This window comes from Oreochromis aureus, linkage group 19 (assembly GCF_013358895.1).
Source record: "Oreochromis aureus strain Israel breed Guangdong linkage group 19, ZZ_aureus, whole genome shotgun sequence".
NCBI classification, from domain to species: Eukaryota; Metazoa; Chordata; class Actinopteri; order Cichliformes; family Cichlidae; genus Oreochromis; species Oreochromis aureus.
The window spans coordinates 1,019,781-1,044,849 of record NC_052960.1 but is presented as its reverse complement, the minus strand read 5'-3'; the positions used below and the strand labels follow the sequence as shown (position 1 = coordinate 1,044,849).

General features: G+C 48.9%; 1 protein-coding gene across 1 annotated transcript; it reads left to right on the top strand.

Annotated features, from left to right (window-relative positions):
* Positions 1 to 1,728: 1,728 nt before the first annotated feature.
* On the top strand, positions 1,729 to 24,331 carry rin3 (Ras and Rab interactor 3). The gene is made up of 14 exons (XM_031749719.2): positions 1,729 to 2,197; positions 7,956 to 8,460; positions 9,565 to 9,679; positions 9,753 to 9,825; positions 10,007 to 10,098; positions 14,999 to 16,043; positions 19,158 to 19,338; positions 19,433 to 19,604; positions 19,772 to 19,893; positions 20,073 to 20,259; positions 20,605 to 20,736; positions 20,818 to 20,984; positions 22,282 to 22,396; positions 23,472 to 24,331. Exons 1-14 carry the CDS (start codon positions 2,163 to 2,165, stop codon positions 23,738 to 23,740), a joined length of 3,210 nt encoding a protein of 1,069 aa, XP_031605579.1. The 5' UTR covers positions 1,729 to 2,162; the 3' UTR covers positions 23,741 to 24,331.
* The last annotated feature ends 738 nt before the right edge of the window (positions 24,332 to 25,069 follow it).

The following is a 25,069-nucleotide window of genomic DNA, read 5'->3' as shown; positions in this document are numbered from 1 at the left end:
AGGCTCCAGAAACCAAAGACAGCTGCACGCACCTTTTATATACAGTCTTTGTAATGTTACATATTCCATATGTGTTTGTAAATATGCGCCGCCTTTCGCAGTGCTTTATTCGCTCCGTCAGTCACGTCTTTCTCCGTCTGGAACAAAAACCTCATGCTGTACAAACAGCTGATCCTCTCATTCTTTCACTCCTTCCACGTCATCTGTAGAAAATGTTGACACGCCGTCAAATCCTGCAGCTGGCTCCCAGTAAACAAATGAATCACCTAAATCAAATGCTTGGTTGCCATTTCAGCTGAAACAGAACGCAGATAAAAGACGAGGTTTGAAATCTATTCAGACGCATCCCAGCAGGCCTCTGGGGCAGCATATGGTGGCCTGTAACTGACACATATCCTACAATCATGCTTTCATTGTGAGATCGGCCAGGCACAGCAAAGCGCCAGCACGAACGTCTTACAAAATACATCACATTACATCCATTATTCATTATAATCTATGGCACGTCCAAGCTTCGATGAACAGGAGCTGATCTGAGAAATGCATGTGCAGTAATTTATGCACATCAAGACCCTCACATGCCTCGTTCGATGCTCCAATCAGCGATCTTCTCTGCAGCATTAATCAGTTTTCACTTAGTCTGTGATTTTTCCACAGACTGTAAATGCAAGATGGACGTTCAGTCCTGAAACCAGCGACTGTAAACCCGTCTGAGCTCAGCTGATCAGGACGCTCATTTTCTCACAAACCTCAATACAATCAGACTTCAGAGGAGGCGCCCCCTGCTGGGCGTTACAGAGAGAAGGTTTGAGGCCCTGAGCTTATACCCGGTCTCTGGAGCTGATCTGTATTTTTTAAATGGTCGCATTTCATGCAGCTCACCAGAAAAATCAGTGAGAGGCGGTAAAATCATTCAGGTCAGCCTTCAGTCTAAGGTCAGGTCTGTTTTGGCGTCGGCGGCGTGATTAAACAGCGGTGAGGGCGAACGTTACCGTGGCCACAGTGGGCTCCCTGCTGCTCGAGCAGCCGAGGATAAAAACAGTGAGCTGAAAATGACCGAGCGTGACTCTTGGTGTGTCTGTAATGAGGTTTCCTGGTTTCATCCCAGGTGAATGTTGTGGGTCGCAGCGCCCTCTGGTGGATGCTCACTGATGCTGACCATGTAGTGTGAAGTCAGCTTCTCACCTGGTTTTTCATGTGAGTAGTGGAGGCTGTCGGAGTGAAAAATGATCACACAGGAAGCAGCTGCACACTCACCACACATGAATGCACCATGTACGTGTGTGTGTGTGTGTGTGTGTGACCACATATGCATGTCCACCATGCACCGTTAAAGTTTTACAGTAAGTGCAGCCATCAGAGCAGCAGTGGGGGGTTAGACCTACGGACCGAGCTTCTGTAGCTTCTGCACACGCTGCAGAGTTTCTGATTAACATCACCGCTCACTCTGCAGCTCTGTCTCCCAAACCTGCAAACATGAAGTCTTCCTGCCACACACACTTTAATTTGAGCTATCAGTCCAATCTTAATAGTTTCTTTGGGCAGGAATGTCTTCAGGGGGAAGAGAGAAAAGATAAGCTCAGATAGGAGGAGGTGGAGAGAAGCAAAAGCAGAGTTTCTATTGTAAATGTGAGCAGGGAGGAGGAGGAGGAGGAGGAGAACGGGGTCAACAAAAAAAAGAGTGACGCCTGCAGGAAACATGAAGTCCAGCATTCCAGAGTTTGAGCGGAGAGCATCTGGAAAAGTTTAAAAGTAGAGAGGGGAGGGGAGAAGGGGCGGGGAGGAGGCAGAGTCGTGTTTCCGAAAGATGTAAAAATGCAGAAATTCAAAGGTCTGATTGAGCAGCCGAGTTGAGAAAGAGCAGGATCGGCTGCAGAGCGATGAAGCAAAGAGAGCGTGTCACAAGCTAAGAAGAGGCAGAGCAGGGGAAGTCTGACCAAAGTGCTCGGCCTCTTCCTGCCTCACGAACAGCTCAGGAAGTCGAGGCTTAAACACAGGGGAGGGCCGACACACAGGAACATATTTTCCCCTTTGCCTTGTAGTCTCTCCTTATTCAGGCCTGCTCCGATCAACAGGAGGAGGAAAGAAGGGGGCAAAGAGGAGGCGGGGTTTTCGATGGAGCTGAGAGAGACGGAGCAGTCAAACAGTCAGTCGCCGGCGTTATGATGGAGGCCAGCGTCGTTCCCCAGGACGCAGGGTGAGTCTGACGGGGGTCTGCGAGGACATGTACGGGTGGAAAAAGCAGCGAGGAGCAATTTTGAGTGAGAAGAAAGGGGGATGGTGCTGCGGTGTCGGAGTAGAGGAGGGAGTCGGGGGTCGAAAGTCAGACAGGAAAAACAGATGTGATGACTCACTCGCTCATATTTAGGTCAGTGTCCTCCCAGAGTGGGGGAAAAATCCAGATTCTGTTTGGAGGTTTGGAGTCTGTTTCCACACTTCCAGGGAAGAGTTAGAGAGGTCTGAGTTGATGTGAAGTGGTCCAAAAAGGCGCATTGACTGTTATCACATCTGAATGTCAGCGTAATGCTTCAGGATTTAAACTTAAATTAAAAAGTCTTCAGTAGTGAGCGTCAGGACAAAAACCTTCCCTCATGGAGCGTTTCTGAGGTTTACTGCGAGGAACGATTATCGCTCGATTATTGCTCCTAATCCCAATTTTAAATTTGGTTTGTTTAATTTGTCAAAGAATCAAAGACCTTGTGTAAACGATGGAAGTCGAAAGCACCTAAAGCTGCAGTTCCTCTAACGCCCACTAGAGGCTCCAGCAGAGGCTCCCGAGATAAAACGTCCAACTTTACAGCAGAACGAAAGAAAAACTGTTTTGATCTCTGTAGATAACTTCCTATTTGACTTGTATGAAGGCTTAAAGTTTGCATTATTGGGGGCGTGGCCTCTTTGACTGACAGGTGGATGGTAACACAGGTGGCTGCAGCTGCTAGCGGTCTGCTAACTAGACCTCTCAACGTGTTTGTGCTGTTGGAGCATTGTTAATGACATCTGACCAATAATATGGCTGCTGTGAGCTCACTGTACTAACAGACCGTCCCCAAAGGCGGAGCTCCAGGTGTGGTACACAGTGAAGTTCCAGGAGTTTGATTGGATGTTGTAGAGCACTAATTAGTAATCAGCAGGTCTGTGTGATGGTCTCATACAGTCTACAATCATGGCAGCACTCCTCCCTCGTTTCTAAAGATAATTTTTCAAACTGAGGAGTCCAAAACCGACGGCTGGCTAGGTCCATCTTTTATATACAGGCTATGTTTAAACCCGCATTCTGTGTAATGTCCAGCAGGGGGCGACTCCTCTGTCGCTGCCCTGAAATGAGCGTGCTGCTCTGTGGAGTTTCTCCTCTCGTGTGGAGATGATGGTTGTTGTTAGTTTCTCACTCAGCTCGTCCGTGTCCAAATCACCATGTTATCGAGGCCGTACGTCGGCGGGGAGAGCGAGTGTTGTTGTGCCGAAGGCTCGGTCACCGCAGAGTCAGCGGCGGGTGAAGTATTGTGCTGCTTTACTATGCTGCAGTATCACTTCTTCATTTAAAAGTCCTCGGGGATAAAAGGCCCAGATAACTCATGTATGAGATGTAAAAGTGGATGCTTACATATCACAGGACTGTTACTGAAACCTGCAGAGCTCACGTGTGACTGCATCATTTCAGCAAAAACTGCAGTGGAGTAAAAACTGATGCAGTAACTGTAAAAGTCTGAGCCCACCCACCCATCCATCCATCCTTTCCTCAGGTTGGTCGTGGGGGCAGCAGAGGGCTCTCTGGGGGGCTCAGACCTCTTTTGCTGCTTTTCTTGATGTCTTCATGTTTTTGGTCAGTGAAACAAACTAGAAGGCCTGACCTGCAGCGACAGGCTGCTGTCAGACCAACACCGTCACCTGCACGTCCATATCTTTGAACAAGCATAAATAACCAACACAGCGTTTAGCCTGTGCACATTTATAGAGTTATAGTTTCTTCTTTCTTGACATTTGATGCGTCTGCGGCTGCAGGAGCAGGTCACAGATGCCCGTCATCGTCTTCACAAGCTTTTATTATTTATGTACGGGCTGGTCCTTATTAGCAGTCAGGGCACTGTTTACTCTCCATACAAACACTCTCATGCACCGGGGGCGGCTCAGGGCTCAGTGTCCTGCTCAAGGATACTTCAGCACGCAGACTGGAGGAGCCGGGGATCGAACTACCGACCCCACCCGTTTACTCATTGACAGACTGTAGTGGTCGAACACTTTTCAGCCTGATGATTTGGAGGCAGCACGTGTGAACCAGCCTAACAACCATGAAAGACAGGAAGTATCAGAGGCCATCCTGCTGGCTGTAAAGCGTTGCGCAGGAAGTGACAACCTTCCCGTGCAGTCAGGCTGAGTTCAGCGTCTCCACCCCTGACCTGCACAGATGCTTTAAACAGAGGTGCCGATGGAGTCCTGCGTGGTGGTGTTTAATCGTCTGACATCTGATGACGGGATGTTGGCGTGGAGCGCCACATGGACACCCTCACCCCCATGATCGCCTTCATGTTGCTCCTTGTTCCTCCTTTGAACAGGTTAAGCACATCCACAGTTCGGGACCATAACCATTCCACTCGTATGACATCACCACCCAGACTGCATTGCAACATAAACCACAGCAGAGCGCGAGTGAAGGCACTGCTTCATGTTTAATAGAGTCAGAGCAGATCGAGTGTGGACTTTAAACCTGTGTCAGGTAAAGACGCACCTCAGTGGCGTGATGGGTGTAGGCCGTTTCTAACGTCTCCTCCACTGGAATCAAAGGTGGAGTAAATGTGCGTGTGTGGTGTTTCCATGTGGTCAGCAAACATGAATCAAACACAGGATGTCTGCTTCTGGTCACAGCTCGAAAATTCAGCTGACTGAACGATTTATTGTCCTGCCTGTCTTCCTGTGAGCAGACGCGGCACTTCTGGCCTGTTGGGCTGGGATCGGTTAGTCACATGATTTCATCAGCCTGAAATCCACTGAAGACATGTCTCAGTGGAATCGACTGGGTCTTTTTGTAAGAACAGCTGAGAGACGGATGGCACCGAAGCCCCAGCAGCTCCTTTCAGACGCCGTCCCTCTCAGGACCTCCTCCAGCTTTTCCTGGAGACAGTTGAGTGATGTAATCTCTCCACTGTGTCCCGGCTTTCCCCGAGATTCCCAAAGGAACATAGATCGGCGGCTAAATCACCTGCATGCTGTGCATGACCACAGACCGGTTCAGGGTCCACGTCCTAAAGACACTTTCATGCACGCTGCACCTCCATGAGCTCGTCCTCACTTCTGCTTCATCCCTTTGGACGGGCATGTCTCTGACACTTGGGCACCAAACAGGTCTAATTAAAGATCCCCCCCCCCGGCTGTGTGTAACAGCTGCTTTAAACACAAACACGAGGAGCTCAAGAACAACACCTTACGTCACTCTGCTCATGTAACTGTCAGCTACCTGCTGTCATTTACAATCGCCGGCACTCTTTGCATTGCAGAAGGGGAAGTCAGCAGAGGAAGCCATAAAGCAAACGCTCGCTGATGGCGCCACTCTCAGCTGAGTCTTTGTTATCTACGGGCCGCGAACAGCACTTCAAACTCAGCTACGGAGACAAACGTAAGTTAGCATGACCGTGCTGTAACGTACTGCTAGCAACTGTTCGTCTATTTATAGCCAAACCACCAGACCACTGAAGATAAGGCAGAGGTAACTCAGACTGCAGCAAAGGTAGATAAAGGCTGCAGCCTGCAGCGTGCAGGTGCATGCTGGGATTTTAATAGAACAACATAGGAGGCCCCGAGTGACGGGGGGGTCCAGGTGACCCTGACCCCTCAGAGGGTTAACGAGAAGAAACAGATCTTCTTCTTATATGTGGCAAACTGCAAGAGGAAGAAAACAAGTGTTGTGAAAGTGTTTCTTTTCGTGTTTCTTGCTGTCATCTGGACCGCTGAGTGAGTCACCTGTCAGGTAGCAACACACACACCTGGAAACCCAACATCCACCTTCAGCCACGAGGAGCAAAGACAGTGAGACGGATGCAGTCAACCAACCACAGAGCTCAAAGAGGCTGTGATGGTTTGCACGTGTGCAGAAGAGGGAGAGGAGGATGAAGATGGAGCTGCCAGGCAGGAGGAGATGAGGAAGACCTCAGAGGAGGGTGATTGGGACAGAGTTTTCTCTCGTGCCACTCCTTCCCCGCTCCGTCCTCCGTGTTGACGTCCTGATGGGATCTTTGTTCTGTTTTTTTCACTTCCCTGCTGTGAGCACAGAGACAGCAGGAGCACCTGTCAGACTCACCTGGCAGGTAAAGCCAGGTAGATGCAAACACTGAAGGCGGGCCGTGCATTCACCTCACAACGCGATCAGAAGAACTGATGGTAACGATGTGCAGACATCAGGGGAGGACTACCTTACAACACCAACCTGCTATTTTGGTCTCTGTTTGGTAACCACAGGTCGAGATGAACTGTTTTCATGCCCACGTGACCACAGACTTCCTCTAACAGCATCACGCTGTGAGGAGCAGCTCACTGACACACACAGACACACGGCGCCCTGCTATCCGTGTGTGAGCCTGAGGAAGGACACGTGTCAAACACGCCTGTGTGCTCATGCTGGATGAGCTTTTATCGTTTCATAGCCTTAAAAAGCCAAACCGGTGACCCCGTGACCCCTAGAGGCTGCGCTGTAATGTCAGATGACGTGATGTAAATGAATCACTTGCACTGACAAACCCCAGAGACTGCTCTCATCAGCTGCTGTTGTCCTGTGCTCCGGTTTCTGATCCACCGCTAACATCTGTGTGGTTTCCAGGCTGCTGTGAGCGAGGAGCTCTGAACGGCGCAGCCAGTCACAGCGGCGAGTGACGAAGTCTCTTAGATTCAATTAGTCTTTATCTTCTCTCTAAGACTTAAACGCCTCAGCTGAAGCCAATGGGATCTCATTTTCAGCTTTCTGAGGATGCTTCACCTCTCACCTGATGAGCTCTAGCATCCTTCTGTGGTTGGCACGTCGGAGGCGGTCCTGAAACTCACCACGCGAGACACAAAGACTTCACACCTTAGCTCACATGACTCAGACAACAACACACCCCGGGCCTTGACAGGCACAGGATGAGTCAGTGATACCACGACCTTGGCATCAGACTTCACCTCCTAACATCCACATGGTCACCAGCACAGCTTGGGTTAGCATCCATCCATGTTCCAGCCCTCGCTCTCGCAGGGAGACCCTACCTGGGGCAAACTGGCCCCAACAACATACCTGCAGGGCCCCTCAGGTGTCTTTATAAGCACCTTAAATCAGCAGACACAAAGTGCTGCACACGACACTGAAAAAATAAAACAACTATAACACAAATGAAACCAGACTCAGGAGCTGGTCATGTGACCAGGTGGCGCCAGTGTCCGGCAGCCTCGCCTCTGTCAGTGCGCCCCAGGGTGGCTGTGGCTACAACGTAGCTGCCATCACCAGTGTGTGAATGTGTGTGTGAAGGGGTGAATGACTGGATGTGTAAAACGCTTTGGGGTCCTTAGGGACTAGTAAAGCACTATATAAATACAGGCCATTTACCATTTACCATGTGACCTGCGAGCTCCGTCAGGGTTCACAGAGGGGTGGTAGGAGTGGTCCCAGCAGCAACAGAAACGTGGCGTTCGGTGATAGTTCAGCTGGTGTTTGAGGCCCGCTCCGCCGTCTGGATGCTTTCTGAGTCGGCTGTACTGGCGTTAAGTCAGATGTTTAACTCCGCCCCTTTAAAGCCAGCGATGATGCCAGTCATTATAAAATCTGAGACACGCTCAGAGAACCTGAAGCAGCAGCAGGCGTGTTTTAAAAGGCGGGGCCTGGGCCCAGCAGGTGGGCCGTCCTCTCAGTGTGGTTAAAGTCCGAGCAGCTGTTCACATGAAACATCACCAGCCAGCTGTCACTCTGTTTATTGACCTTTGACCTTTTCTCTTTGCAGCCCTGTGACAGGACCACTCGACCCTCCCTCCCCGCTCCCTCCACCCTCACTGCCCTCCCACCTGCCGCCCCGGCCGTGTCGCCCCAAACCTCCACCTTCCGCAGTCAGGAACTCCCATCTCCCCTCTCGACCTCCTCTGCCTCCATCCACCCCTCCGTCCCTCCCTCCCCCTCTCCCTCCTGTCCACGCACCTCCTACCCCATCTTTGCCTCCCCCTCTCTCACCTTCCCCTGTCCCCACTCCTGCTCCTTCCCTCCTGTCCTCTGTCTCCTCTGATCTGACGCCAACTTTCTCTCCTCCCCCTCTTCCTGCTCCTTTGTCTCCTACACTCCCACCCCCCTCCTCTCCTTCCTCACCCCCTCCTCCCCCTGTCTTCCCACCAGCCTCACCGGCTCCTCCGGTGCTGAGCTCAGTGGACCGGCTGGTCGGGAGCACCTCCGTGTGGCGGCCCGAAGGCCTCAGCCGAGAGCAAACCGCCAGGATACTGGAGGAGGAGCCAGCTGGGGTGAGACACACACGCACGCACGCACGCACACACACACATGCACACACACACACACGTGCACACACACACACACGCACACACACGCACACACAGGTATCTACTCTACAATGGGCGTCATTTGCAGGGTAAATAACCTTTACTGTGATGGAAATCAGTCATCATCAACAGCAGAAATATGAAATGTTTGAACTCCAGTACAGACGGTTCACATGTTTAACAGGTTTAAAGGTTATTACTTTCTGAAATGAGGGCCTGATATCAGACACCATAACTCTTTACCTCTGACTCACATCTGGAAACCAAACAAACCTACGGAGAGCAATTTACATCTTCACGCGTGGCGACTCAGCAGGAAGTCATTGTTGTGTTAGAGGAGCTGGGAATAATGATTTAACAGTGACAGCAGGTGCCAGAGAGCCTCTAAAACACACTGAAGTGGTGACTGCTCCCTGATTTTCCTCTTCCCTTTACATAAATAAAGACATTTACATCACAGACTGATGCACAAAATCTGCAGACAGGTTCAAAACTTCACCAAATGCAGGAAATGAAGTTTCTGGTGTTGCTGGAGGAACCTCTGAGATCCCCTCTGACATGAACATACGGAGAATCCATCTCATTTCCTGCTCGACCAGCTCTGATTTGCATTTAACTTTTGTGCTGGATTGAGCAAATATGACGGGTTACACCAGCCGGGCTCTGATTATAACTCACAAATCATTTCTTCATTTTCTGGACCTGCATCTTTCCATCTCTCATACACTTGAAGGCTGCCGTTCCACAGTAGAGATAACATCTAATATTTATTATAAACATATTTAATAATTAGCACATATCAAATAGCAAATCTGAGCAGTGGAGCAGATTTTGTGTGGTTGGTTTGAGATGGAATGATATCCAGGTGAATCACAGCTGCATGTTTGTTTTTATGGGACCTGTTAAATATGTGAGACGCCGACATGTGAGAGCGTCCTCAGACTTGTGCTGACGCTCGCGCTGTGAGTCATACAGCTGTGTACGCTGTGTGCTTCTAAAATAGGAGGCAGCTTCTTATTGTACATCACATGATCTCAGACTCAAAACCACACTCGCTGGTGTCTGCAGGCGTTCCTGGTGCGCAGCACAGAGGACGATGACATCGCGACGCTATCGGCACGGCTGGCCGACGAGCAGGGGGCGCCGCTCGTACGCGACCTGAAGATCCAACAACACAAGACGTGTAGGTGCTGCTTCAGAAAGTACACACACTCACACACAGGAGGAAGTCATTCATTCTTCTCTGTCTCCCCCAGTCGTCCACTTAGAGGGCTCCTCTCTGGTCTTTGATGACATCTTCAAGCTCATCTCCTTCTACTTCCACAGCAGGTAACACAAACACACCTGCAGCAGCACGCAGCAGCATGCAGCGCATCACACAAACACACACAACACTGTAAAAACAAGCCTGCGGTACTCGCAGTATCCACACACTCACATTCACATACATGTGCACACTCTTTCAATACCTGCTTCATTCAACCTTCTCCCAACTCGATCCACCAATCAGGGACATCCTGGCCGTCCCGCTGAGGTTACCCACGGCCATTACCACGGCAACTAAGAGAGAGGAGCTGGAGAGCATTGCTGCTATGGGTGCAGGTAAAATAATCTAACTCATCGGGTCATTAAAGTTCAATTAAAAATCATTGAAACAACATCTGACAGAAAACAGACCAAAAATTTAATCTGACAGAGATTATTAGAGATTATTTGATGATCTGGACCCTGATTTTTGATGGTTTTTGACAAATTATTGATAACAAAGTGAAGAAAACTGAGGGTAAATATGATATGTAAATCTCCAAAAGTTGAATCTGTTCATCTGGACGTAGCGTTTTGTGGGAGAAACGTTTCGTCACTCATCCAAGTGACTTCTTCAGTCTCAGCTGACTGCAGGTTTCCCCAAACCTTATAAACAGTACATTTGCATAATGACTGAAACCAGCCCACTGAAGGAACAATGGGCTGGGAGGTCAGTTCCTTAATCATAATTATGCAAATTCCCATGACCATTGATCAACAATCACTGACCAAAACCCACTGATCAAAGAACACTGATCAATGGCCATGAGTCCCATTCACAGAGAGTTGGGGAATGGCTGCAATCACAGCATTGTAAGATGGTGACAGATGGACCCTTAGGCCCCCTCCTCGATTCAGAGATGGTCTTTCCCTTTTCACGTAAATGGCCTCCTTGACTCCGCGCTCAAACCAGCGTTCCTCCCTGTCCAGGATGTGTACATCCTCATCATTGAAAGAGTGTCCACTGACCTGTAGGTGTAAATAGACTGCAGAGTCCTGGCCTGATGAGGTAGCTCTGCTGTGTTGTGCCATCCGCTTCGCCAGAGGTTGTTTGGTTTCCCCGATGTATAAATCCTGACAATCCTCCTGCACTTAACAGCGTACACTATGTTACTCTGTTTGTGTCGGGGGACCCGATCCTTGGGGTGGACCAGTTTTTGGCGCAGTGTATTTTGGGGTTTAAAAGCCACAGAGACCCGGTGTTTAGAAAAAATGCGTCTCAACCTCACAGCTCATTGTTTCTTCAGTGGGCTGGTTTCAGTCATTATGCAAATGTACTGTTTATAAGGTTTGGGGAAACCTGCAGTCAGCTGAGACTGAAGAAGTCACTTGGATGAGTGATGAAACGTTTCTCCCACAAAACGCTACGTCCAGATGAACAGATTCAACTTTTGGAGTTTTACTTTCCTGGATGACTGAGAATGCATCAAGATGATATGTAAAGCTGTCCCTTTCTTTTAATTAATTAATTAATAATTTTTAAAAAGTGCTATTTCCTGACATCTCTATAAGTTTGACCTGCTTTCATCTTTTTTATCCTTCATCTGCATAGCAGTGAAAATGTATGCTATGTCTTCTAATGATGCTGCCTAGGGGAAGCATGTATAATGTAAACAGAATTGGTCCTAGCACTGAACCCTGTGGAACACCATAATTGACCTTAGTGTGTGAAGAGGACTCTCCATTTACATGCACAAATTGGAGTCTATTAGATAGATATGATACAAACCACTGCAGTGCAGTACCTGTAATACCTACAGCATGTTCTAATCGCTCTAATAGGATATTATGGTCAACAGTATCAAACGCAGCACTGAGGTCTAGCAGGACAAGCACAGAGATGAGTCCACTGTCAGAGGCCATAAGAAGATCATTTGTAACCTTCACTAAAGCTGTTTCTGTGCTGTGATGAGCTCTGAAACCTGACTGAAACTCTTCAAATAAGCCATTCCTCTGCAGATGATCTGTTAGCTGTTTGACAACTACTCTTTCAAGGATGTTTGATATGAAAGGAAGGTTGGAGATTGGCCTATAATTAGCTAAGACAGCTGGGTTTAGAGATGCTTTTTAAGTAAAGGTTTAACTACAGCCAGCTTGAAGGCCTGTGGTACATAGCCGATTATTAGAGATAGGTTGATCATATTTAAGATCGAAGAATTAATTAATGGCAGGACTTCTTTGAGCAGTTTTGTAGGAATGGGGTCTAAAAGACACGTTGATGGTTTGGAGGAATTAATTATTGAAGTTAATTCAGAAAGATCAATTGGAGAAAAAGAGTCTAACTTAACATTGATGGTACTAAGAGTAGCTGTAGATAATATTACATCTGTGGGATGATTATTGGTAATTTTTTGTCTAATGATAAGAATTTTATTTGTGAAGAAGTTCATGAAGTCATTACTAGTTAACGTTAAAGGGATGGTTGGCTCAGTAGAGCTCTGACTGTTTGTCAGCCTGGCTACAGTGCTGAAGAGAAACCTGGGGTTGTTCTTATTTTCTTCAATCAGTGACGAATAGTAAGATGTTCTGGCTTTGCGGAGGGCTTTCTTATAAAGCAGCAAACTATTTCTCCAGGCTAAATGATGATCCTCTAAATTTGTGACACGCCATTTCCTCTCCAGCTTACGGGTTATCTGCTTTAGGCTACGTGTTTGAGAATTATACCACGGAGTCAGGTACTTCTGATTTGAGACCTTAGTTTTCACAGGAGCTACAGTATCCAGAGTCGTACGTAGTGAGGAGGTAAAATTTTTAACAAGATAATCGACCTCTGTTGGAGTAGCGTTCAGATAGCTGCTCTGCTCTATGTTGGTACAGGGCATTGAAGATGATAACAGTGGGTGGATTATATTCTTAAACTTAGTTACAGCACTTTCAGAAAGACATCTACTGTGATAAAGTCTACTCTCCACTGCTGTGTAATCAATTATTGTAAATGTAAATGTTATCAGGAAATGATCAGACAGCAGAGGGTTTTCAGGAAACACTGTTAAATGTTCAGTTTCTATGCCATATGTTAAAACAAGATCTAGAGTGTGATTAAAGTGGTGGGTGGGTTCTTTTACATTTTGAGAGAAGCTAATTGAGTCTAATAACAGATTAAATGCCATGTTGAGGCTGTCATTTTTAGCATCTACATGGATGTTAAAATCACCCACAATAATTATTTTATCTGAGCTGAGCACTAAATCAGATAAAAAGTCTGAGAAATCAGAGAGAAACTCTGTGTAAGGCCCAGGTGGACGATAGATGATAACAAGTAAGACTGGTTTCTGAGTTTTACAGCTGGGGTGGACGAGGCTAAGCATCAGGCTTTCAAATGAATTAAAAGTCTGTCTTGGTCTTCGTTAATTAATAGGCTGGTGTGAAAAATTGCTGCCACACCGCCCCCTCGGCCTGTGCTTCGAGGTTTCTGGTAGTTAGAATGACTCGGGGGTGTTGATTCATTTAAACTAACATAATCATCCTGCTGCAACCAGGTTTCTGTAAGGCAGAGTAAATCGATTTGTTGATCAATTATTAAGTCATCTACTAACAGAGACTTGGAGGAGAGAAACCTAATATTTAATAATCCACATTTCACTGTTTTACTCTTTGGTTCAGATGTGGATACTGTATTGTTCTTTCTTTGTGCTTTTTATGTTTAAGTTGTTTATTGCTGGTTTTTAGTTTGTTTTTGTCTTTTGGGAGCTGACACAGTCTCAGTGGAGATGGGTTTTGGGGGTAGCAGGAGGAGAGAAGCTGCAGAGAGGCGTGTAAGACTGCAACTCTGCTTCCTGGTCCCAACTCTGGATAGTCATATTTTGGGGGGTTTAATAAATTGGTCCATATTTCTAGAAATGAGAGCTGCTCCATCCAAAGTGGGATGGATGCCGTCTCTCCTAACAAGACCAGGTTTCCTCCAGAAGGTTTGCCAATTATCTATGAAGCCCACATCGTTTCTGGGACACCACTCAGACAGCCAGCAATTTAAGGAGAACATGCGGCTAAACATGTCACTCCTGGTCTGATTGGGGAGGGGACCAGAGAAAACTACAGAGTCCCACATTGTTTTGGCAAAGTTACACACCGATTCAATATTGATTTTAGTGACCTCCGACTGGCGTAACCGGGTGTCATTACTGCCGACGTGAATTATGATCTTACTGTATTTACGTTTACCCTTAGCCAGCAGTTTTAAATTTCCCTCAATGTCGCCTGCTCTGGCCCCTGGAAGACAATTGACTATGGTTGCCGATGTCTCTAGCTTCACACGTCTGAGAACAGAATCACCAATTACCAGAGTTTGACCCCCGGCGGGTGTGTCGCCGAGTGGGGAAAAACGGTTAGACACATGAACAGGTTGGTGGTGTACCTGGGGCTTCTGTTTAAGACTATGCTTCCTCCTCACCGTCACCCAGCCGCCCTCTTTCCCCAGCTGCTTGGGGTCTGCTGGGGAACAGCTAGCAGGGCCTGCGCTATCTTCGGCTGCACCAGCTACAGGGGCCTGGCTAGCTACGGGTGAATGAAGGGTGCGGCTTGAGTCTCCAATTCAGTAATCCTGGCCTCCAGAGCTGCAAATATGCTACATTTGTTACAGGTATCATTACTGCTAAAGGAGGCCGAGGAGTAACTAAACATCTGACACAATGAGCAGGAAAGTGCAGGAGGGACAGGTGAAGTAGCCATGGTGCTAACGAGTCGGCTACAAGCTAAGATAAGCTAGCGAAACAGTACAGACACAGTGAGTGAATACTGTTAATAAAATTAGTAGGTGAATCAAAAGAGAGTGTGCTTTGGATAAAGCACGTCAAACAATCTCACCCCAACCGGTCGCAGCAGATGGCCCCGCCCCTCCCTGAGCCTGGTTCTGTCGGAGGTTTCTTCCTGTTAAAAGGGAGTTTTTCCTTCCCACTGTCGCCAAAGTGCTTGCTCATAGGAGGTCATATGATTGTTGGGGTTTCTCAGTATGTATTATTGTAGGGTCTACCTTACAGTATAAAGCACCTTGAGGCAACTGTTGCTGTGATTTGGCGCTATATAAATAAAATAGTTTTGTATTGTATTACACAAGAAATAAGAAGGTTTCCTAAATTTTTAATTAAACTTTTAGATATGCTACACAACCACCCCTGTGTTGTAACAGGAAGAGGAAGTGATGACGATAATGATGATGATGAAATCATGTAAATGGGAGTAACTCTTCTTCGTGTTGCAGATTTCTGGACGTCTGACCTGAACCAGCGAGCTGAGAATCAGGACCTGGTGTTGGGTCAGACCCACATGTACCTGTACGTGAACTCTGTTCCTGTGGAGGAGCGGCCCAAAGACACGAGTAAAGACCCGAGCCCCTCCTCCTCCACATCCAAACACAATGTCAGCACCAATCAGAGCATCACCTCCTCCCTGCACAACGGAGAAGCCTCACAGAAGCTTAGCACGCAGGTCAAAGGTCAAACCAAAACAAGCTATGAGCTTAAATACAAGCGCCCCCCACCCCGCCCCCCCAGCCTGGGCTCAGGGGCTGGGATGGGCCTCCCCTTCTCCCCTCCTCCCCCCTCACCTCAGCCGCTGTCTTCTGCAACTCCTGAAGCTGAGAGAAAAGAGGAAGGAAAGGGAGGAGTAGTGGAGAGAGAAGAGAGGAAGTTGGCGTTAACATCACCTCCCCCGTCGAGGCCTCCCGTCCCCCCGCAGGGCCGAGCTGCTCCCCCTCTGCCTCCTGCTCCTCTCTGTCGCACCTCTCCCTCCAGAAAAGGCTCTGAGCGAGTGGCAGGAGAAGGGACAGAGAGAGAGAAGGGACAAAATGCTGCGAAGAAAGCCGAGAGAGAGGAGGGAGGAGAGCAGGGGGAGAGAAGGAAAAGTAAATCGGGTCTGCTGTTTGAGCAGGACAGCAGGGACCAGCACCAAGCGGTGGAGGAGGAGGAGGAGAAGGAGGGAGAAGGACGAGGCAACGAGGAGGAGAAGGAGGACAAAGTGAGAGCCAGCCCCCCGTGCCCCCCACCGGGAAAGAAACCGTCCCGCCCAGTACCTCCACCGAGGAAGAAACCCACCTCACCCGACTCACCTGCGTCCCCCAACCAGCCCAGAGGAGCCACTCAGAGCGCTCCGATCAAAGTGCCCCCTGCATCCCCAGCACGGCGGCCGGATGTGTCGCTGTACTCGCCACAGGGGGGCGCTATTCTGGCAACCCAGCCCGACTCCAGCTCCACTAGCAGCGCAGAGGAAGACGTAGAGCTGAACCAGGAACTGGAACAAAACCACAGGTACGCCTGAGCCCATTACCTGGGCTGGTATGAGCCCGGCTGCATGCCTCCTACTGGTCACTGATGGAACTGCAACAAAAAGAAAAGCATTTTCTCCGCAGACAGCAAACGTTAAAAACAAATCAGTTTCATTCTGTTGTGAATTTTGAGTTTAAGTGCTAACTGTTCATCCTCTGGGGCATCATTTACCGCCTCTTTATCAGACCCCGCCTACATCCACCTGTGCACATGCACAGGTCATGGCTCGGTGGAGACCTGTGTGGTGGAGACCGCATCAGGAGGTCAGACAGGTGGCTGTCCCAGATGTTGCAGGTTTAAGATAAGATAAGATAAGATAACCTTTATTAGTCCCACACGTGGGAAATTTGTTTTGTCACAGCAGGAAGTGGACAGTGCAAAAGTTGTGAAGGAAAAATTAGAATAAAATAAAATAAGAATAAATACAGTACACAACTGTACAGAATAGAATAAAATAAAATACTATATACAGCAGAATAAAATAGAATAAAATATACAATAAGATAAAAATAGAATACAAATGCTATATACAACTGAGTAAAAATACAACGATGCCAGAAAAGATTATTGCACATTAGTCTTATTGCACATGTGTGGATGTGTGTGTTTGATCAGTTAAAGTCTTTGTTGTGGAGTCTGACAGCAGTGGGGAGGAAAGACCTGCGAAATCTCTCCGTCCCACACCGTGGGTGCCGCAGCCACTGAAGGAGCTGCTCAGTGCTGTCACAGTCTCATGCATGGGGTGGGAGATGTTGTCCATCAGGGATGACAGCTTAGCCACCATTCTCCTGTCACTCACCACCTCCACTGGGTCCAGAGGGCATCCTAGAACAGAGCTGGCCCTTCGGATCAGCCTGTTCAGTCTCTTCCTGTCCCCAGCAGAGATGCTGCCATCCCAGCAGACCACACCATAAAAGATGGCTGAGGCCACCACAGAGTCATAGAAGGTCTTCAGGAGTGGGCCCTCCACTCCAAACGACCTGAGTCTCCGCAGCAGGTACAGCCTGCTCTGCCCTTTCCTGTAGAGGGCGTCTGAGTTATGAGTCCAGTCCAGTTTGCTGTTCAGATGAACACCAAGGTACCTGTAGCTGTCCACAGCCTCAATGTCCATACCTTGGATGTTCAGTGGTTGCAGTGGAGGATGCTTGTGCCTGCGGAGTCTACCACCAGCTCCTTGGTTTTACTGGCATTGATCTGGAGGTAGTTCAGCTGGCACCAGTCCACAAAGTCCTGAGTCAGTCCTCTGTACTCCTTGTCGTCCCCATCAGTGATGAGGCCGACTATTGCAGAGTCATCAGAGAACTTCTGCAGGAAGCACTGGGTGGAGTTGTGGGAGAAGTCTGCAGTGTAGATGGTGAAGAGGAACGGAGCCAGAACCGTTCCCTGTGGGGCCCCGTGCTGCAGACGACCCTGTCCGACACACAGCCCTGAGTCCTCACATACTGTGGTCGGTCGGTGAGGTAGTCCAAAATCCAGGTAGTGAGGTGATGGTCCACTCCAGAGTTCTCCAGCTTGTCCTTCAGAACCGAGGGAAGAATAGTGTTGAAGGCACTGGAGAAATCAAAGAACATGATTCTCACAGTGCTCCCAGCGGTCTCCAGGTGAGAGAGGGAGCGATGTAGGAGGTGAATGACGGCATCATCCGCTCCAATGCCAGGCTGGTAGGCAAACTGAAGTGGGTCCAGTGATGAGCTCACAAGGTGCCGAAGCTGAGCCAGGACCAACCGCTCCAGGGTCTTCATCAGGTGGGATGTCAGAGCCACCGGCCTGTAGCTGTTGAGGTCCTTGGGGCGTGAAGTCTTTGGCACTGGTACAACACAGGAGGTTTTCCAGAGCTGTGGGACTCTCCCCAGCCTCAGGCTCAGGTTGAAGAGGTGCTCCATCACACCACACAGTTTGTCCGCGCAGGACCTGACGACCCTCGAGCTGATGCCATCTGGACCCGCTGCCTTCTTGCCATTAATCCTCCTCAGTTCCCTCCGAACCTGGGTGGTTGAGAGAGACAGGCTGGAGCCTTGTGTTGAGTTATTACCTGTAGCTGTCCACAGCCTCGATGTCCATACCTTGGATGTTCAGTGGTTGCAGTGGAGGATGTTTGTGCCTGCGGAAGTCTACCACCAGCTCCTTGGTTTTACTGGCTTTATGGTTCTGGTAGTTTTGGATCATAAATCTGCTCTCTGTCAAAATAAAACTTTGCTTCTAATTCGATGGTTTGGTTTAGGCTTAAAGTCCAAACAGGATGAGAACCACATGCTGCTGCGATTTATTCCACTGCCATGTAGCGTGGGTCATAAACCGGACAGTAACCCGGCTGTGGCCAATATCAGCACAGCCTGACACCCAGAGGCTCAGCCAGCCGGGTCCATGGACTTGGCTGATAACGCCAAACTCAACCATTATTGTCATCATGCAGTCGAGCTTCATTAGGCTAAAATGAAACTACAGTCATTTACTATCAGGGCTTTGCACACAGCGCAGCCTCTGCTGACTGCACGGCAGGTGACTGCATGTTTACAGCTAACATCAGGATGCAGAGGGTCCCAGCGCAGACCCCTGCTGCACACCACATCTGATCAGCGAAGCACAACAACCTGCAGATACTTCTGAACAGGCTGAAGAACCAGATTAGCAACAAACATCCACCTTAAATGCAGCTGCAGCAGCTACACATTTAGAAGAATGTTGTAATGTGATAGAATGGAGAGATGAGGCTTTGTAAATCTTGGCTCCTCAGCTGGTCATCCTGTGGTTTCAGATTTTGTGCAGCTCCTTTCAGACCACAGCAGACTTTACACGACATTTTTCACACGTTCTGAAACGCTTCTGATCCCCCCGACGGACTCATGGTCTCAGGTTCTCAGGCTGCACACGTCTCTATAAAGCTGACATCATCAAAGGTTTTGAGGTCAGTGTGGAAACCTATAAACACCACTGCTCTGTGCAGGATGTCTCAGTAAGGACCGGAGCTCATAGTCCGCTGCACCATCATGCTGGTCAAAAGGAAATCGCAGTAAAGTGCAGAAAGTTTGTTCATGCAAGTGTCAGGTGTCGCAAAGATACGGTGAGGTCAAACTAAAGGCTTTGCTTTCTTTCCAGCCGCCTGGCAGAGAGTCGCAGCCCCAAAGCAGCCGTCAGACGAACCTCCACCACCGTGATGTTGGACAGAGCCCGCTACCGTCTGTCCACCGTCCTCACCGGGCTCATCAGCCACGAGCGCCGCCTCACGCAGCGCATCGTAGAGCTCGCCAGGGACCCTTTCAGCTACTTTGGCAACCTGGTGAGTGCGCAGAGGCGGAAGCCTCCCACCCGAACCCTCAGCTCAGCCACGCTCCGCCTGGACGCCGCGTCATGTGACCAGTCTGTGTGTTTAGGTGAAGGAGCACCGCGCCTTCACCCTGGAGACGATGTCGAGCCACTCGTCCTCCACCGAGATGCTGCAGGAGATCCGACAGATGATGACTCAGCTGAAGAGCTACCTGCTGCAGAGCACGGAGCTGCAGGCCATGCTGGAGCCGCAGCACCAGTACACGCAGGACAAACTTGGTAACTCACAGCTTTTTATTTTTAGACTGCGTTATGTGGAAGTCACACGGGGAAGTTTGAGCTCAGTCATTTCCTTGAACATCGCACCGCGTCATTGTTTCTGTGGTTACGAAGAAATAAACGGTGACGTCAGCCGTTCGACTCTAACTCTGTTCTTGTGCCTGCAGAGAGCATCGTGGAAGCTGCTCTGTGTAAGAGCGTCCTGAAGCCCCTGAAGGAGTCCATCTATCAGAGGCTGGAGAAGCTGCACACGGGCGACGGCGGCCTCAAACAGCTGGCTCAGAACCAGGTGGTGCAGCGAGCCGCCTCCATGAAATAAAACCTCGACCGTCACTCTTTTCTTTGACTTTTAAAGTTCTTCACCTGTTTTCATCCTTCATGCATGCACCTGCAGGCCTGCCGCAGTCCCTGCGCAGGAGCAGGAACGTCCTCTGCGATGCTGATGGTGTTTGTATCGTTGTGTGTCAGTCTGTAGTCCTCGGCAGCACCACCACGGCGTTAGGAATTACCACGGCTGTCCCCGAGGCCTCGTCTATGGAGAAGATCAGCATCAAACTGAACAACCTGCATCAGGAGTATTCTCCTCAGAAGAAGATCGAGCAGCTGTTGAAGGCCTGCAAGATCATCTACGACTCCATGTCCATCAGCTGTCCAGGTCAGCATCGCCAGCTGTGCTTTAAGCCCCACCCCCACGGCATTAAACTACCTGTACAGGGAAAAGTGCAGATTAATAAATATCTGGAGGTCAGCGTGTAGTTAAGTACCCGGCGGTTATCGAGCGGTTATCGAGCCTCAATCGCTCTGTTTTAAAACTGAACCTGGTGAGCGAGGGGTGGATCTGACTGTGAGCCTGCGTGCTCATTGGTCGGAGATCGTTACTTGGGGCGCATCAGGAAAGTGTCTACTGAGCTCACAGAGCGAAGCAGCTGTGGAGAGCAGAGTCGCCCCCTGCTGGCTGTAAGAATAAAGTGCAGGTTTAGATTTCCCTTTGTCCCTGCAGGGCGGGCCCACGGCGCTGATGACTTCCTGCCTGTGATGATGTACGTCCTGGCCCGGTCCAATCTGTGCGCCCTGCAGCTGGATGTAGAGTACATGATGGAGCTGATGGACCCGTCGCTAACGCTGGGAGAAGGTGCCAACCCACGAAAATACTCACACACACACTCATCTGTGTGCTGATTACATCACTGAGTGTGTGTGTGTTTGTGTGCAGGTTCCTATTACCTGACCACCACCTACGGGGCGCTGGAGCACATTAAGACATTTGACCAGCAGAGGTCAGCGACGCGCCAGCTCAGCAGAGAGGTCCAGGACTCGATCCACCGCTGGGAGAGACGGCGCACGTTCAACCAGGAGCGCACGTCTCAGGGATCAATACGGGTACACACACACACACGCACACACACACAGTAATATTTTAGTTTTTAAACAAAAACAATTTCACAGACTGAAAAATTTAATTTCAGTTTTAAAAAACTGAAATAAAATAAAATGACAGAGACTTATCCTTCGTTTTGTTGTTGTTGAATCAGTAACGTTTCCTGCCTGATGAGACTTTTATGAACTTGACTCTCTACTTTCTAAAAGTTCATATTGTAATATTTACACTGATATCTTAAATCTTGCCTCATAAATACAATAATCATTGAAATCATCTAAAACTATCAAAACTAAAGTCTCAAATGAAGTAAAAGTAAACAGAATGAAAACAAAAGTGAAGCTACAAATCTATAAGAACTCTAATGAAGTAAATACGACTGTGTTTGTGTAATCAGAATACTCAAATAAAGCACAGCACGTGACAGCCTATCACTGAGCCAACACACTGAGACAGACAGCCAATCACATTCAGACCTGCTGAGTGCATGTCTGTGGACTGTGGTAGGACCCACATGTGTGCACAGTAAAAATCTAAGTGTGAGAATTGTTACTGGGAGGTCTTAAACAAGGTTATAAGAGTCAATGTCACCTCAAACGGCATCTCGATGAAATCATTTGTAAAGTAACTAAATTTAGGATTTAGAAACTAAGTAAGAAGACAAATGCTCTCTGCTCGAAGCAAAGACTTTTCAGTTGCATGTGAGACTGTAAGGATCTCCAACCGTGACTGCATCTCTCAGACAGTCGACCACCGCCTGGTAAAAACACGGCTGTTATACAAAGGAAATGGAATGGGACCCAGCAGGGAACCCTGAGGTACTCCGTGAGTTCTTTAGCTCTAGTCTTGGCCAGTTTGGTGCCTCAGGAGGTTTTAGTGAATATGTTTGTGGAGACTTTGTGTGGACTGTAATATCTGCTCTGAACTTCTAAACTGTGACTCTGACAGACATCCTCCACGTTACAATAATTAAAAAATTAAAACTGAAATTAAAACGTTTTCAAACTGTTAAAAAATATAACTGAAACCAGAAAATCAGCTGCTGAAGCTGAAATACACGGAGTTTAAAATAACCTGAAACTCATTTAGTTAACGGACGTATTTGAGACGAAGCACAGGTGAAGATAACCACATGGCAGGAAGTCAAACTGATGTAAAACAGGAAACCTTCAAAGTAAAACAGGAAACTAAAAGTAACAGAAGACGACAGGGACACACACGATGATAAAACCAAAACTGAATCCAGCAACTAAACGCACGCAGGCGAGTGAGCGCTCAGACCTCTCTGCTCCTCTGCAGGACTTCCTGACGGTGTGCTGCCCCGAGATCGGAGCAGACCCCAAAACTCTGGGTGTCCTCCCCACGACCACCATCCAGCAGCTCTCCGAGCAGTGCGCCGCACGCTTCGAGCAAGGTAACCCCACGTTGGGGACATTGCAAAGCAGCTTTCTTCCTCTGGCAGTCATAGAATCAGCGAACATCAGCACACATCTGCTCAGATGAAGGTCTTCACACACAGCGGATTGGCTCTCTGGGTTTTCCTGTCGGTGCACTTTCAGCTCCGATCTCTCATCTGGGGTCACCTGTATGCCTCACGGTGGCTGCAGTTATGTGGAGACAGGGTTGGACCCGCGAGGCAACCTGTGCAGTCACTGTGTGATTGACAGGCGAGGAAGCTGCACGGGTAACCTCTGGGCAACCCCAGGTCACTGCAACTACTTGCAGTTGGAAAAGTGAAAATATTCAAAGCAACCTCTGAACAATCAGTTTTTTCCTGGTTGCAGGAGGCTGCAGCCTTATTTTTGAGATTGTCTCTTCTTATTGTGTTGTTTCGGTTAAAGATAGTTCTAAGATAAAAATCAGAGGCATCAGGTCCGACCTGCTCGATGTACTCCAGCATCACCTGGAAGTTCATCTTTCATCTTTTTGAAATAAAATAATCTCAATCAAGAGAAGAGTAAGAAAATTTAAACCAGGCTCCAGACCTCCAGTCCTGATCCATCTCCTCCTATCCCAGTATCCTCCTCTGCATGTCCTCCTTCTGCATCCATGAACCTCCTCTGAGGTCTTCCTCTGCTCCATTGTCATCTTCCGCCCTCCCTCATCTGCACATGCTCAGACCATCTGAGCCCCTCTGACTTAGTGGCCCCTGCTGCTCACTCTCAATGAGCACCTTCAACTCCACCGTCTCCATCTTTAAACCTTCTTTCCCTCCTGCTGCTGTCCTTGTGTCACTCTTGTCTCCACCTGCTCCGCCGTGCCTGCACTCCACCTCTCTTGTGTACTGTCTGCTGACCCGTGTATTCCAGCTCCCTCGCCGACTTTGCGTTGGCTTTCTTGCAATAATCTGATGGCTGTTTCTTGCTTTGTGAGGCGATGAAGGACACCATGTGTTCCTCTCTGGTTTGGTTTTTACCGCCATGCTGTGACCAGTTTGGACATGTTGGTTCCTGTCTGAGCAGGAAGTGACTCGTGTTTCTCCTCTACAGACTCCTACACCCTCAGCGTGTACATCGATGGCGTCCATCACCCCGTGGCCCAAACAGAGCTCGCCCTCAGCGTGAAGAGCGGCTGCCAGCCAGGAGCCTACTGCTTCGTCTATCACCCCGCTGATCAACCCGCCGACGCCCCGCCCCGCCGTACCTGTCCCCTCGACCCGCCGCCGGCTCCACCTGTAGAATGCTTCATCCCTGCAGACATGGCGCCCACTGACACAGAGGAGCCCGGGGTGGAGGAGGAGAGCCTGATCAGCTTGTAGCTCCTCCCCAATCAGCAGCAGCGGAGATGCTGAGAGGGGGAAAGCAAAAACAAAGCGATGCGTTTCCGCCTCAGGTGTCATTCGAAGCCTGATGTGGACGAGAGCGCGCAGGACAACAGGAAGTTCAGCCATGGTGAGACACGAGCAGTTCGATGAAACACAAGAAAACAAAGACAGACTGAGCTCACGGCGGGCAGGGGTCTGGAACCCCGCCCACTGCGGCAGGACTCACGTGTAATGCTAACATGCACATATATGATCATGTTTGTACTGTTTATGGCCTTTTGATACACGATGCTACTCTCTGTGACGAATTTAACCGAAAGGCAAAGACGACTTTTTGGAAACAATGTGAAAGGTTTTTGTGTTTCTGAATCATTGTCTGTGTGACGTGAGTTTCTAAAACCTGGAATAATATTTAGTAAAAATGAGATATTGTGATTGGCTGAGTTAGGGGTGACTGTCTGAGGCCTGCTAGATCCCTCTGTGGTCGGGTAGACTCTGACGTCTCATCCTCAAGCAAAACCCAACCACACTTCCAAAGGTCGTCTGACGCTGTCCGTGCTGTTAATAAAGCGCCTGTTACCAATGCCGTGTCCTCGTTGTGTCGATGTTTCCCGCTGGGTCAGAAGATCCTCAGGGTTTTACCGCTTTGGTTTTAGAGGCACAACTCTTACTTTGAAGTTTGTGTTGCACTTTTCAGTCCTGTAGGCGCACTGCTGACAGCAAGGGGGCGAACTGTCGGTGACCGAAGCCTCCATCCAAACAAATCCAACACTGATGAAGCCACAGAAATGCTGACGGTACAACAACCTCGCAGCCGCTGATGTCAGTCTGGGAAGATTCAGCGTCACATGAATCAGTAAAGGATCCACAGACAGGAGCTGCTGCTCTCACAGCTCAAGTTTCCACATGTTCTAAATAAAAGAATTAAAGAATAAATGACTTCAAATAAAAATGTGTGCGTGCAGGATTATGGCTACCACTGCTATCAGTGAGATTCATCAGTGAGTGAATTAGAGTTAAAACGTGCAGGACGGTGGAGAGAGGCTGTGACATGTGAAAGCTTTGGGAGGAGGCACTCAGGCAGCTTTCGGTCCACGATGGAGTCAACAGGACTCACCTACACCCGGATTCACCTACATCTCTCCACAGTCTGATCAGTGTCTAAATATCATTTCCAGCAGAATCCAGCGACGGGGATTTCTGATGAGCACAGGCACGGCGAGGAGGCTCACGCTCGGCGTCTGCTGCTCGTTATCCCGCGAGGGTGTTAGACACCTGCTTCCTGTCTGTGGTCATTATTTCCAGCAGCGCCCGTAACGAGCT